Source organism: Acartia tonsa, chromosome 7, assembly GCF_053477335.1.
Source record: "Acartia tonsa isolate MP-2025a chromosome 7, ASM5347733v1, whole genome shotgun sequence".
NCBI classification, from domain to species: domain Eukaryota; kingdom Metazoa; phylum Arthropoda; class Copepoda; order Calanoida; family Acartiidae; genus Acartia; species Acartia tonsa.
This window is the reverse complement of record NC_137266.1, coordinates 31,946,247-31,961,687: the sequence shown is the minus strand read 5'-3', so window position 1 is coordinate 31,961,687 and position 15,441 is coordinate 31,946,247. Positions and strand designations below refer to the sequence as shown.

At 32.0% G+C, this 15,441-nt stretch overlaps 1 protein-coding gene across 3 annotated transcripts in view; it reads left to right on the top strand.

Moving 5' to 3' along the window:
• LOC145323584 (cGMP-dependent protein kinase, isozyme 1-like) overlaps positions 1 to 1,861 on the top strand; it is a 255,551-nt gene extending 253,690 nt beyond the window's left edge. For all 3 annotated transcript variants that reach the window (XM_080165960.1, XM_080165962.1, XM_080165963.1), the window contains exon 25: positions 167 to 1,861. In XM_080165960.1, the coding sequence (XP_080022086.1) occupies positions 167 to 319 (153 nt within the window). In that variant the 3' untranslated portion in view covers positions 320 to 1,861. The remainder of the gene's footprint in view (positions 1 to 166) is intronic.
• The last annotated feature ends 13,580 nt before the right edge of the window (positions 1,862 to 15,441 follow it).

The following is a 15,441-nucleotide window of genomic DNA, read 5'->3' as shown; positions in this document are numbered from 1 at the left end:
TATATTGGTCTTTGTCTGTATGTGTCTGTAACGCTAGTTTTTTATCTTAAAATATGTCCGCTATTAGGATTAATTTAGCCATTAGATTCAGTTGGGCTAGGTGAGGTTTCAATAAAATCCACTTTTATAAACGGAAAAGAACAAGGACAAACTTATGAATTTTTAGGGATTTGACTGGGAGGGTCTTGAATCTCGCAGTTTGACCCCACCCATCAAACCTGCGGTGAAGGGACCATCAGACGCCAGCAACTTTGATAAGTACCCTAGGGATGAGGCTGTACCACAAGATGAAACTTCAGGATGGGATAAAGACTTCTAAATACAACAAGAAATTGTTTTTTAAAAGGTTAATTTTCTACCTATCAAGTCTCAAGAATTTATCTCAACCTTTTAAAATCTTATTGTAACTGATCAATTAACAGTAATATCATATGCTTAATTTATTACCAACATACTTGTTTATACAATCAATATTGTTCTTTATACAAATTTTCAATAGTATTTCACTTTTGCTATAATATACTGTATTTTTGTTCCTTATTCATTAATTATCAGCCTAAAGTATTTCAAATTCATTCACCGAAAGCCTAAACCTTAAAAGTTTTAAGTAACTAAAAAGCATATCTTGATTTAAAGTAATGACAATAATAGAAAATTAATAATTCTAAAGTGATGAGTGTTTGTAAATTTTATTAACTCAATTTTTATCTCTTTACCTAGAGGTTTATTTTTATTTTGAATTCATTTTAGAAATCACTTTTCCTTTAATTATGAATATGCATAACTGTTTAACACAACGTATGATTATTAGTGAATAAATGTAAATGTGAATATGATTTTTTACTTAAAAGTAAAAAAATTATCCAGTGAAGTTGTTTAATTAATGTTAAGGTTAGAGTTTTGCAGGCTTATTTTTAAAATATAACTAATTTTAATCACCCTTTAGCCTGTCAATACCCTAACTAAAAATGTTGTATACCAATAGTTGTATTTTTTATTCAGATTATTCCAAACTACAAAGTTATGATGTTAAAGTCATGTTGTTACCAGAGGTACCATTTTGACCTTGTTATTCTAAACTTTCAATCTTTTCATTTTTTGCTTTCTTTACAACAGGGCTCGGCAGCCGGGCATCTGACGCCTGTCAGCATCAGTAAAATCGTCATATTATAACTTAATGTAATTCAGATAATTCAGATAGGTTATGAAAATCCATTTTTTCGGATGTTTTTTGCACACAAGCGGGTTTAAACTTGATTATGTACGAGTGTGGCGCGTCTGTCGAGCCCTGCTTTAAAATGTCTAATAGTTTTCTATAATTGAATCAAAAGTTATACTTAATGTGTAAAATAGATCAAATGATTTATTTTGATCAATAAAACATTATTTATTTCTATTTCTATTTTCTTGTATATATATTTCTTGCCTTTCTTTCGTTTCGTATTTCTTTTGCAATTTGAAGCTTAACTTTATTAATTTTAACTTTATTTTGTTATGTTTTAAAAATTTCAATAATATATAGTAATATATTTAATATTTATTATTTTATAATTTGTACAGCTATCCTTATAAATTATCATGACTTATCCTAATGATTATAATATATTTTAAGCAATACTTAAATCTGAGATAAAATAAGCATAAATTTCCTTTAGAAAATAGTAAAATTTTTAATTCATATTGACAATCAATTTTGCTAGAACTATGATTAAAACTAGTCGGCCTATGAATTTAAATATTTTGCATTTTTTATTTTATTCTTTTAATGACTTGTTACATGTTATGATAAAAAATTAAATGTAAAAATCTTGATTAACTTATGTCATATTTATTTTGAGTAAATAAATAATAGTTTAGACAATGTTGCCTTCGCTTATTGTCATTTTACTTATGGCCACAGGCTAACTATGTTCTGAACGTTTACATCTTTTTATTTTTGTCTAAAGCATGTTAGAATAGTTTTATCGATTCCAAACTTGATTGATTACTGTATTACTAATAATCTATTTGTACGGGATTCTACTTTGATTTCCTTTGATCATCTAGAGAACCTAAGGGCATTATCCGCTTGTAATGGGATACAAAACTCGAACGCCAATTAAGTTAGGTTAAGTAACATCCAACCGACCCTTCGATTGCACGACCTTTGTCTGAGAAGTTTAAATGTGCATGGTATTAAGTTGAACCTGTTTAATTGCAAACTATGGGCTACTAAAACTATTTAAGTCGCGCACCTAACATTGCATCAGTAGGAACCATTTTAACGTCTTTGGTAATGACACGGTGTCGGGCCGAGATATAAACCTATCAACTCCCCCAACGACGAGACACAGTCGCGGGTTTTTAATTATAAGGAAAGGTACGATTCAGAAAGCGTAGTTAGCAACTCTATATTCATTTCCAGACAGTCTGAAAGTTTTATCAAAATATCATAATTTTTAATTTTATGACAACAACTCTTTGTATGATTTAATTAGCCCATATATCTGATTTTTGGAATAATTTCTAAGATAATAAGGTACAATATTCTAAGCGAAGTATCTAAACTTGTTTTTTAATTCATATTGATATTCTGCTTATTAAGTTTTGCCACCCTACAAGTGTTTGTTTGTTCTACCGTTTGAATTCTGAGCTTAGCTTTTAAGGATGTTGTCATGTTAGTTTAATTGATTTTTTGTGAATGTACTTTGAATCATAATTGTAAAGTGAACTTACAAATGGTTAAAGGGAAGTATACCTTCTTACTTTCTCACTCTCGCTCCTTCTTTTGTTTAGGCTTCTTAAAAAAAATGTATAATTCTATAAAGCTTTTTCTTCATATATTTGTAAACATGATATGAAAAGTTTTTTTATTGTGAATGGAATTTGATTGAATCATTGGTCTAATCACTTTTTTACCATAAATAGAAATATTATTGATATGTATCAGCACTACTTTATTGCATGGATGGAGACAGACAAAACTCACAAACAATCCAATGGGCCACAACTGCGCTATATATAGGAAGAAAAGCCGCTCTCTGCCGTAGCCACACAATAAATATTTAATTCAGTCACCTTAAACTTTGAGGTTAAGGTACTTTGTGGTAATTTGTCCCTTTTCCTGAATGTATAGAATTTCTATGATAAATGATACAGTTCGCCAGTTTTTCATGCTGGGTTAAAATTCATTAAAATATCTTAACAGACTAAAATTCAATAGGTAACCCTAAAAATTTAGCTTATTAAGTACAGCTGTTTTTATTCGCTGCTTAAAAATACTTCTTTAAATAATACCCTAAATCTTTGAGAGGGTACAGTCAAATTCATGCACGCCTCCGTATAAAATACAAAATGTGTTGTCAAAAATTATATATTGCAATCAATTATAAACATTTTGTTTAACGTCTTCATTGTTTACGATGTAGGTAATCTATTATTGGGATATATTACTTCCTTAGGTAAAAGAATTTATTTTATTGTCTAGCTTTTCCTGGATTTCCTACCTGTTCACAAAAATAAAGAAATATAATAAATTCTAAGAACTTTATTCCCCCGACGTCCAAGTGGGAAGGGTAAAGGGTTGACCAACATCCCACACACCCTCCCCCCCCCCCAAAAAAAAAAAAATCATAAATATATTAGATTCACCCAACCCCACCCTATACAATTTTTAAACCCAAATTTTTTCGGAAGGGGGAGGGAGAATGGTACAGGTCTTGTTAAAGTGTGTCTTAACCTTTACATGATTTGTTTTCCTTCCTATCTAAGTTGGCAAATATTCCTTGAAATTTGATACCACAAGAGCTTTTCATAAACTATAACAACAATATCCAAAATCCTTTAAAGTTTCATCTATTCTATTTTTTTATTCTATTTTATTAAGGGTAAGGGTTAAGGATTAAGGGCACAAAAATAACAGATACACCACAAAGTCTTATTTAAGTGGGATTCTCCTTCGAATTTATGTGATCATCTAGAGAATCCAGAGCATAATCCATGTGTAATTTGACACTATAACACCCAAGGATATTAGGTGAAGTAACATCCATCAGACAACCAACTCTCTGTGATGCACGACCTTTGTCTGAGAAGTCCTAACTGTGCATGGTAACTAGTTGCGCCTCTTTTGGGCCTAGGCATTCCCCACACTCTAACTATTCACGTCTCGCATCTGACATAGTAGCAGTGTGAACCATTTTTAACGTCTTTAGTTATGACGCGGTGTCGAACCGAGATTCGAACCTATCACCTTCCTGACGACGAGCGGATGCACTACGTGTTGAGCCACGGTCGCGTGTTTTGGTCTATTTCATAAAGTCCTAACTGTTGCATGTCAAGAAATTGAGAAATGTAGCACTAAATCGATTTTATTGAGACTTGAACTACAGAGCTCCAGTTGTGGGTCGACAACGGCCTAAATTTTGTGTTTACTTACTTACAAGGTAACCCAGAAATTACATACAATTTTTAGTTTCACAATAAATTAATCAAATTGTAGAGTGGCTTGCCATACCACTACTATTAAAAGCAAATATTGTCCCAACAATTTTTGCAAAATAAAACATGAACAATAAAGAGAAAAGTTAATAAAAAAGAACAAACAAGATAAATTTCATCCATGATTGTTTTATTTATTTGAGTGCTGTTTGTTCAGTATAATATGTTGTCTGGATAATGGAATTTGTAAAAAGATAAAACAAGGATATAAGCATTCAGTAGTTCTTAATGTTCATCTGGCCTGAGAAATACCTTATATCGTTATTTTTTCAGCAAAGGCCTGGAGAAGGCCAATTTTATCTAATGACATAAATTAATGTTAGAAGTAATCTATCCATCCAATGATGACAACATCATAAAAGCGAAGCTCTGAAACGGTAGGAAACGAATATAAACACTTGTAGAGTGTCGGAACTGAATAAGCAGAATATACATGTATGGCGTTGCTACAAATGGTCAAATTACATAAGGTCTAATTTTAAAAAGGTCTAATGCTACATATGGTCTAATTTAAAAAAGATCTAATGCTCCAAGAGGTCTAATTTACAAAATGTCTAATGCTACAAAAGGTCTAATGTTACTAAAGATATAATGCTACAAAAGGTCTAATCTTAACAATTTACTGTGGGAGGTAAGGGTCAATTTTTATAAAGCAAGGTTGTATTGGGTTTCGAAACCATTCCGTTCGGTAGACAAACTGTTGGACGGAATGCTAAATGCCGTAGACAAAATTGTTCAAGAAAGAAATATTGGTTTTGAATTTTTTTGCTGTGTTATATTGCCATATTGAATTGAATTTTTGCATTGTTTCACTGTTAGTAGATTTTGCCTCAAATTTGGGAATATTTTTTTTCATTTTTTTTAAGTTAGGTTTTTGGAAGGGTAACATTAGACCATTTGTAGGATTATACTTTTTGTAGAGTTATGCCTTTTGTAAATTAGACCTTTTGTAGGGTTGGATGATTTGTAAATTAGATCATTTTTAGCTATGTAAATACAATTTTGTTGCAAATACAGTATTTAAGGACATACTCACATTTTAAGATTTGCTTATAGAGAAGTTTCACTTTTAATATTGTACTTTGTTGTCCTAGGAATCAGTATTAAAAAAATCAGGTAATAAGACATAGTCAACATAAACCATTAGAATTGCATCTCAATAAAATGCTAGGAGTTTGACTATTTTTGCAGACTTTAGTACTGTAATGAATCTAAAATAAGACTGGACAGGAAGATTCTTAGAATAATAATTCCGTTACAGAGATCCCAACTGGCCATTATACATAAGGAAAAAGGATAAGAGGATGAATACTCACCCCAATTTCATTGTAAAATATTACTTCCCCCCTACTAAAATAATTTGTCTGCTATTTATCTAAACCGTCCGCGGCTTTTTGCATCTTAATCATAACCTATTCTATAAATGTAAAAAAAAATAAAAAAAAATTTTATTTTATTAATTATTATTATTTTTCTGTAATTTATTATGTTTTAAAAAAAATTAAAGAAAATATTTAAAATACAATTTGATTTAGAATCTTAAAAAACAAACAGCCGCGGACGGTCTTAGTGCAGCAGAAAAGTATGTTTCGCCTAGTTTAAAAATAGGAGGGTTCACCTTTTATGATCAAAAATTTTTTTTTTTTCAAATTAGCCTAAATGTAATATTTAAATCTAATTAACATGATAAAACTTTTAAATGTTTACTAATAAAAAATTAATAGTTAAGCTCTCAGCCACCAGGTTCGCTAGTTGTCTACTTCAAAGACATACATTAAAACTAAGGCTAAATATTAAATAAAAAATTTCATAACTGAATAATCTAAATAAGTGAATAATCTGTAATGCTATCTATGTTCTTTCTCAGACAATACTCGTTTTTACAATATTTTTAACATTTTCAAGTGATGTTATTTACCCCTCAGGGTTTGGCCCTTTAGTGACAAAAATCCAAAACAAGAAAAATACAGGCAAAATAAAAATTGATGAACGCTTTGATATTCTAGTTCTATATCCAAAGCTAGATGGCACTGAAAAACTGATTATTATAATTTACAATCAAATGTTCATATTAAATTTGTAAAAACGTTTATTTATTAAAAAATATAAGTTAGATAGACTGCAATATAAATCTTATAAGCTGATAATGAGTGTTATGATTAAAGTCAGTAGCAAAGTCATGAAAAATTAATAATGATAATTTTATATTCTTTCATTAGGTTTCATCAGAATGGATGATAATTCAAAATATTTCTATATCATCCCTTAAAAATTAGATTTATGCTTCAAACAGCAACTATAATTGTCTTGAAATTATATTTAATTTTAAGATATTCCCATTTTGAAAAGTGGTGGAATAACATTAAAAATTCAGCGCGGCAATTGCTCAATATAGGCCTCTAGGCCCACTGCCTATTTTAGTCCTTCAAATACCTCGATTTCTCTCTTTTATTATTTTCCTTATGCCATTATACATACACCTTACTTTACTTTAGATATAATCGTTCTTTCAAAACTCAGAATAGATTAATTCTATGCCTTTGCATATATTGTATTACTTCTTATTTTATTTGGTTTGCAAGTAAATCTCAGCTGACATTTAGAGATTACCTCTAGATTTATATTAATTCTTTGTCCAATATCTCAATCCTTTTCTTTACAATTTATTTTAAAAACATATTTTATAAATATCTCAAAGATTTTCTTCTTTTAATTTATTTTAAACATTTTAAACAATCAGTATACATACATATATTGTTGCTGCCCATTATTAATCTATTTATTTTTATATCAAATTGTAAAATATAAATTAAACAATAAAAAAGTAATTATCTTAATTCCAAACTAAAATAAGAAGTCTGGAGTCAGATAAAAGTAAACACTAAAATTAATTACCAGTACTGGGCAGCAGCGTTCAACTTTAGGGTTGATTTCGGCAATAAATTGTTTAAATATTTCCTGAATTCCAGCTTAACAATGCAGCTACGGCTGAAATAAATTGTATACAAATTTTAGGCCTATTACTTGAAAACTGGTGACACTGGTCAATTTTTCCATCACTTTTTGGCATCTGTGGCTCAGGATTGTCTAAATGTTTGGCAGCCTGCAAGTGATTCTTCGATTGTTTAATTAACATATTTGTTGCATCGGAGTTAGAGTAACTGCCATAATTTTTATCCCCTTATTGGCCCTTTCTAATCACCATACTGCTTTTTGTTACTACAGCCAGTGGCGTGCGAACCGAAGAGGGCACTTGGGGCGATCAACCCCCCCCCCTCACCCCTAGCGCCCAAAACGCCACCCCCTGGCCCCCCCTAGCCAACGTTCGTCAGTCCATCCGTAATGCTATGGGGGAAACGTGATTTTCTCGGCTGAAGATAGATAGCTGAAATTTTTAGTGTAGATTCCTATTACATATGCCCATCTAATCTATACATTGTTTTGTCCATCTGTCTGTTATATATCGATTCCTAAATTGTCGTTACTTTCTCAACTCTTTTTAAGATAGAGGGCTGAAATTTTCAGTGATTAATTAATTTTACATACTACATATTTTCATTTAATTTCATTAAGATTTGTCTATTTATTGGGGTGCTAGATCGATTCCAAGATTTTTAGTAGGATTTGGCCGGATACCTGATACCGGATATCCGGCTGATTTCAAATTACTAGATATTGAAGTAACCAAAAAAAATTCTTCATAAACTGGGGTTTTATAATATAATTTTGAGGCCAAAACTTATAAATTAAGTAACTATTAAATGATTTTTCTGCTATGCAAATAATCTACTGAACTATTAATACCCTCAATCTGTAATATTAACCCCTCACGGTTGGAGGATGGGCGGGGAGGTGGCGTTGACCCCAACCCCCCTCTCTGTTTTTTTTTCTATCTCATTTTCTGTGTATGAAAGGTAGAGGGCTATATCTGAGTGACTTTTGAAATATGGGTATCACACATAACTGAAAGTTGGAATTTTTTTAATACCTCCTTCCTTGCGGGCACAGGATGCCAGTAAACCTGACAAGGTCATTCAGGTAAAAAGTAAAAAAAAAATTATACTTAACCCTGAACGGTCAGGGGGGTGGCGTTGAATGCCCCTCCCCCCCCCCCCCCTCCAGTTTTTTAGTGTGTGAAAGAGCCCAATCTGCGTTACTTTTTAAGTATGGGTATGACACATAACTGAGAGTTGGAATTTTTTGAATATCTCCATCCTGGCAGGCACAGGATGCCAGCAAACCTGGCAAGGTCATTCAGGTAAAGAGCAAAAATATTTTTTTGACTTAAACAAAGTATTTTATCTTATCAAAACACTAAAATATCCTCAAGTAGTACAGGTCTCCAGAAATCTTAAAACGGTTCTTATGACTGCAATTTTTGACTTAGAGACTTCAAATTTTAAACGTAGGCTTTTTTATATGTCTTGATGACATATTACAGAAATTTTTAAAAGGCTCCTGTGGCCTCAATTTTTGACTTAGAGACTCAAATTTTAAACTTAAGCTTTTCTTACATGTCTACATATTGTGTTAAAATTTTATAAAGATCCGCCGACTGCGGCATCTGGCAGCTGCCAAGTACAGCTGCGGCCGCTGAAATTTATATTTTGATATTTCTAATATAAAATTTGCATAAAGATAAACATTTTCTGCAAAAAAAATTTCTTCTAGCTTTAAAAATAAGAAAATTACAGCCGTTTGAAATTTTTAAGTAAAAAAGAACCTAAAAACAAAGGTTGTTATATAAAAGGGTGAAGGAAGCGAAAATTGACTTTGGCTTTCTTAAGGTCGGAAATTTATTATCAAACAAGGGACTTGCACAAAAAATGTTTAGCCCTCTAGCTCTAATAGGAACTGAGATAATAGGGGGGGGGACGTTCAAGCCCCCCCCCCCAGGCCGTTTAAGGAGCGGCAAGGGGTCCGACTGTTCAGGGTTAAACAAAGCATTTTAATTATCAAATACTAAAATATCCTATAATAGTACATCCTCATATGAAATATAGGTATTCAAGTCGATTTCAGGTTCCAGGTATAATCCTGCAAGTCCTGAACCTCCAGGTCTCCAGAAATCTTAAAATGGTTCTTGTGACTGCAATTTTTGACATAGAGACTTCAAATTTTAAACTTAGGCTTTTTATATGTCTTGATGACCTATTACAATTTCATAAAATCCGTTGCCGTTTACCTGCCGACCGCCAGTTTGTGGCAGCTACCAAGTACTGCTGCAGCACCAAAAATTTATGTTTTCAGATTTCTAATATAAAATTTACATAAAGATGAACATATTTAGAAAAAATTGTTCTTCTACCTTCAATAATAAGAAAATAACAGCCATTTAAAATTTAAAATAGCAGAGATTTTGTTGTTAAATATGAAAGATTATATTGCCGGATAGTTTCAATATCCGGTATCCGGCCGGATATTGAAAATGACCGGATATCCGGCCCAACCCTAATTTTTTGTTTTTCATGGTTTTCTCTATTCCTATTCAGGATTGCCGACTGAAATCATCAAACTTTTTTGGATGACAGTATCAAAATAATTTTTTCCATTCTTCTTAGCAGCCAGTATTTAATTTACTTAGATTGTCGTTTGTGCTTATTTTCTCAAATAAATCTAAAATAATGATCTACAGTTTTTGTGCTTTGTTACTTATGGATGTTGTCATCCTTGTTTAAAATATAAATTTTACCGTAAAGAAATACACATTTGCATGGATCTATAGGGAAAAGACAATGGACGATTAAAAGATGTACATCCCCAATGATGATACACAAAATGAATCCTTATATAGATTAAAATTAGTGGATGGAAAGTATGGAAACTCAACTTAATTAACCAACCAATCAAAATGCATTCAAGTTCCTAAAGTTGTTGAGTCAACGAATAAGAAAATGTTTTTATGAAACTTTAGGGACTAGTAAAATAAATAGCCCAATGTCCACTCCATCCCTACATATTTGAAAAATAATTTGCACTTCGCAGCCTTTCAAATGATTTCTACTTTTTATCAAATGTTATATTTTGTTATTATTTCTATAAAAACATTTGTAAACATCAATATTTAAACATTTAGTTATTTTAAGTGAAAAAAATTTCCGCGCTTCGCCCCCTAAAATCAAAATGCCGTCCCCCCCCCCCCCCCCTTTACAAAGTGCTTTGCATGCCACTGACTACAGCGTACAAAAAAGTGGAACCATGGTAAAAATTTCAATCAAAACTGAAATCTTATCAATTTAATGTAAGGTTTTTATTCTTAAATTTGGGCGTTTTCTACAAAATAACATTACCAAAATTTTTTTTAAATGCTAAAAATACTGTGGCAGTTATTTGATTTTTAAGATCATTAAAAAAATTAAAATTTCAATTTGATTACTTATAATTATATTCATGATATCCATGATTGCTTTAATATTGAATTTGAAATCAGAGTTGAAATAATAGGGAATTTTTTTACTATTGTTAAGTAAAGTGACATAAGAGATGTTTTAACCTATTTCAGTCCATTGTGACTTGCACATATGTATATGCACAAATTTGCCGATATGGCTAAGTGGTTTAACGTCCGCTTATCTGTTGGGGAGGTGTCGAGTTCGAGTCCCCCGACCGCACCAATACTATAGATGTAAAAAATAGTACCTACTGTTGCTCTTTCAGGCGTTAGAGATTTGGAGTAAGAGCAGGGGGGAAGCCTTAGCCCTAATTCAGGTATGCATGGATGGTCCTTTAATTGTAGGATGCACTAGTGAACGAAAAACTTTACTAGGCCATAGGTTGACTGAAAAGTCATTGTTGAATAACATTGTTTAGTAGCTAACTAGTTTATTAGTGGCGTTTGATAGTTCATCTGCTGGGAGTCATGTTTGGATCCTAGGTTGACCCCTAGGCTTTGATGTTGCTTTTTTGTGTCGTTGCCAATACAGCGTAATGTCCTGTGCTTTGGATGCATTAAACATTCGTAATAACTTGACAAATCACAAAACAATAAGGTTGACGTTTAAATTACCTATAACTCCTAATTAAAGTGTCAAGGGAATTGATGGAATGGATTAAAACTCGAATCCGCGTCATACCAAAGACGTTAAAAAATTGTACCTACCTGCTGTGTTCGGCACAGGACATCAAAAAAGTTTGAGATGGAGAAATGCCTTAGCCCCAAACAGGCGCAACTCATTACCATGCACAGTGGGATCTCCAGACAAAGATCTTGCAATCAAAGGGTTGGTTGTCTGCTATTTACTGTCCTATGTGAATGAGGTGAAGGACCTAGAGTCTAGCCATGAGTTGACAAGTCCAGGTGCAACTCACCCATACAACATTATCATATGTATGTGCACAACATATTAAAACAGAGGCATGTAGAAGAGGGGTGTATCCACCCCCATGGCAAAATTAAGGAGTATCCATCCTCCAAGTGAGGTATAAAAATGCGAATCAATTTCAGAAAGTTTTAACATTCATTTAGTTTTTTCCCAAATGATGTTAATGTCGTTTGGGTGAGTTGCACCTGGACTGAACAGTCAACTTGTCAACTCAAGGCCAGACTCTTGGTCCTTCACCTCATACCCGTGGTACAGTACATTGCAGAAAACCAACCCTTTGATTGCATGATCTTTGTCTGGAGATCCTTACTGTGCATGGTAGTGAGTTGCGCCTGTTTGGGGCCAAGACATTTCCCCCTACTCAAACTCTTTGATGTTCTTGCCGAACAAAGCAGGTAGGTACTATTTTTAACTTCTTTGGTATGACGCGGATTCGAACCTAGTAATAGTGTCTAACTTTTTATCTTTGTGACGTAACAAAAATCCATCTCTTTTTTAGGGGTTTCCTTTCCCACCTCCCCTCTCATCCTTCGATTTTTGTTACGTCACAAAGATAAAAAGTTAGACACTATTACTAGGTTCCGCGGATTCAAGTTTGCATCCTTCCCATCATTTCCCTTGACCCTTTAATTAGGGCTTGTGGGTAATTTACACTTCAACCTTATGGATGGTGAGTTAAGGTTTTGTGATTTTTGTCACGATATTATTGTGACTTTTAATGCAACCAAGGCATAGGACGTGGCGCTGTTTTGACAACGACACAATGAAGTCACATAAAATCCTAGGGACTTTTCCAAACAACCTAGTATTCAAGGATTACTCCCAATAGATGAACTAATAAACGCCACTAACACACTAGCTAGCTACTACACACTGCTAGACAGGGACTTTTGAGTCAACCTATGACTGAGCAAAGTTTTTCGATCACTAGTGTACCATGCCAAGGACCACCCATGCATACCTGATTTAGGGCTAAGTCTTCCCCCCAACTCTTACTCCAAATTTCTAACGTCTGATAGCAGCAGAAGGTACTAATTTTTACATCTTTAGTATTGATGCGGTCTGGGGACTCGAACCCGACACCTCCCCAACAGATAAGCGGACGTTAAACCACTAAGCCATTTTACCCAAACCTGAAATATTTTTAAAACTATACATTAAAACAACCTGATGCTCACTCCCATCTGACCATTGAAAAACAGCAACCACTCTTGCTGTCTCAAATACAACCCCTGGCAGCTTAACCCTCCTACACCCCTCTCGATTTTTTTTAATTTAAGGGGGGTGTCAAAAATCTTAAGGAGGATACCAATTTTGGGGGTTCACAACCCCTCCCCCTGTCAAAACCATCTGCACGCCACAGTATTAGAATAAACTCTATTCTGCATTTTCACCAAAATTGAATATTTAACTTAGGCTCGTAGACTCTTGGTAAACTTGATAGTTTTTAGTTCTTTGAAATGTTCTAAGTTGGATTGGATTTCATGCTTGTTGTTTTACTGTTAACATATATATCATAAGATTTAGGTCCTTCATTTACTACAAAATAAAAATAAAAAAGACTATTATTTTCAATCTTTTTATTCCATTAACCAATTGTAATTTAAAATATTTATACATTTTTTTTTTAATTTACGGCCTGGTTCGGCTTCGATTCGATTAGTTCCTTCGCTACATTTTACACTTGAAGCAGGTCCACACCCAGAATTTTTTGTAGTATTCATCTAATAAGTATTGTTCTCACCTTATATTACGTACACGCACATTTCATTTTTGGAAAGTATACATATACTTTCTTGAAGTCAATCTTTACGAGGAAGGTATTTTTGGAAAGGGGAAAATGTGTAGAAAACACCCATGTAAATTAGAAAATCCGCAGAAATCATTTTTAAAAGTTATTTGCAAAATTTAGCAATGTTGATTTGCAAAATTAATTTCATGCCTTAAATGACATATTTTAAATAAATCTTTTTATAAAAGTTGTTCATCTATAAGTTAAGAGCATATATGAGACAAAAAAAATATCTTCAGTGTCAGTTTTTTCGCCTTATATATGAAAAAAGGCAATTATTACATTTCATTATAAACAAGGATGACAACATCCATAAAAGCGAAGCACTGAAACGGTAGGACAAGCAGACATTTACACTTGTATAGTGTCAGAACTGAATAATCAGAATATAAATGTATTAGATTCGAAGCAAAATTGTAAGTAAAATTGTTGAAAAACTGCTTGATACATAATAATGTTTATGGACATACTTACATTTTTAGGACTTAATTATAGAGTTGCTTCGCTGATAATATTGTACTTTGTTGTCCCAGGATTCAGTAAATCAAAAATCAGATCAATCGGATCATTAGATCAGATACAAATTTGTTGTTCAAAAAGTAAATAAATCAACATGTTTAAACTGGACGTACGGACATTCTGGTAATGATTATTGAGTTGCTACGCTTTCTAACTCGTACCTAACTATAACAGGAATCACCATACAAAATTTGAATCGATAGGACAATTCTAACATGCCTAAATTAACAAAAAAAAGTTTTTTTAAAAAGTAAAAAAATGGACGTACGGACATTTTGGTAATGATTATAGAGTTTCTAAATCGTACCTAACTACTAAAGGAATCACCATGCAAAATTTGAAATCGATAGGACAATTCTAACATGTCTAAATTAACGAGAAAAGCTATCTGTGACGGACGGACGGACGTACGGACTGACCGACCCTAATTATAGAAAAGCTTCGCTTTTAAAAAATGCATATAAACAGAAATTATGATTTTAATTAAAGTCAACACAATAATTGATTTAAAATCTATCATTTTAAATGTGAAAGTCAGATAAAGAATCCTTTTTAGAGCAAATATAGTGCGTTTTAGCAAAGCATGAATATCTAAAGAAATAAATACTTTTTAATTTTGATATACAAATCAGATAAAAGTATTTTAAAAAAGAGATCAAAAATTATAAAACAAAGTATATTTTTTTTCACTTTGTCACTGACCAAAGAGCACTTTTAGGTTTGATTATAACCAAGGCAGCATAAAAACACTCATTTTTAAAGAAAATTAAACAAAATGAATGCAATTATACAATTAAGCCAGTTTTATAACGCAGTAAGCCTTTTTGTGGCTATTTTTTTGGTCAAAATTATTCTTTATTTCTGTAATAAACTTGCTTAAAATCTAATGATTTGAAAATTCGTGATTAAGAACTTCATATTTACACTGTTTAGACATATAAATTTCAAAGAAAAAGATTAAATCCTTCAAGTTTGAATAATACTTTATACGTTTACATAAAAAAAAAACGTTAAAACTATTAAAGATTTAAAAAAAGATAAAAAATAAGTAATTTTTACAAATCATTTTGTGTCGTCTTCATAAACTATTTCCCCTTTTAAACATAATTTTGGTAGAATTCATAACTATAAATAACCTTTGTTGAGCATATATATGTTTTACTAAAATTATTTAAAAGAACGTGAAATAATTTTTGATTATTTTAATATCAACTATTCACCTAACAATTTGTTATTTCACTATTTAAAAAAAACTTTTGTTATCAATTTTATTTAACAAAAAAAGCTCATAGGGAGTTGATAACCTGTATTTCTTGCTTTGTGTTCTTA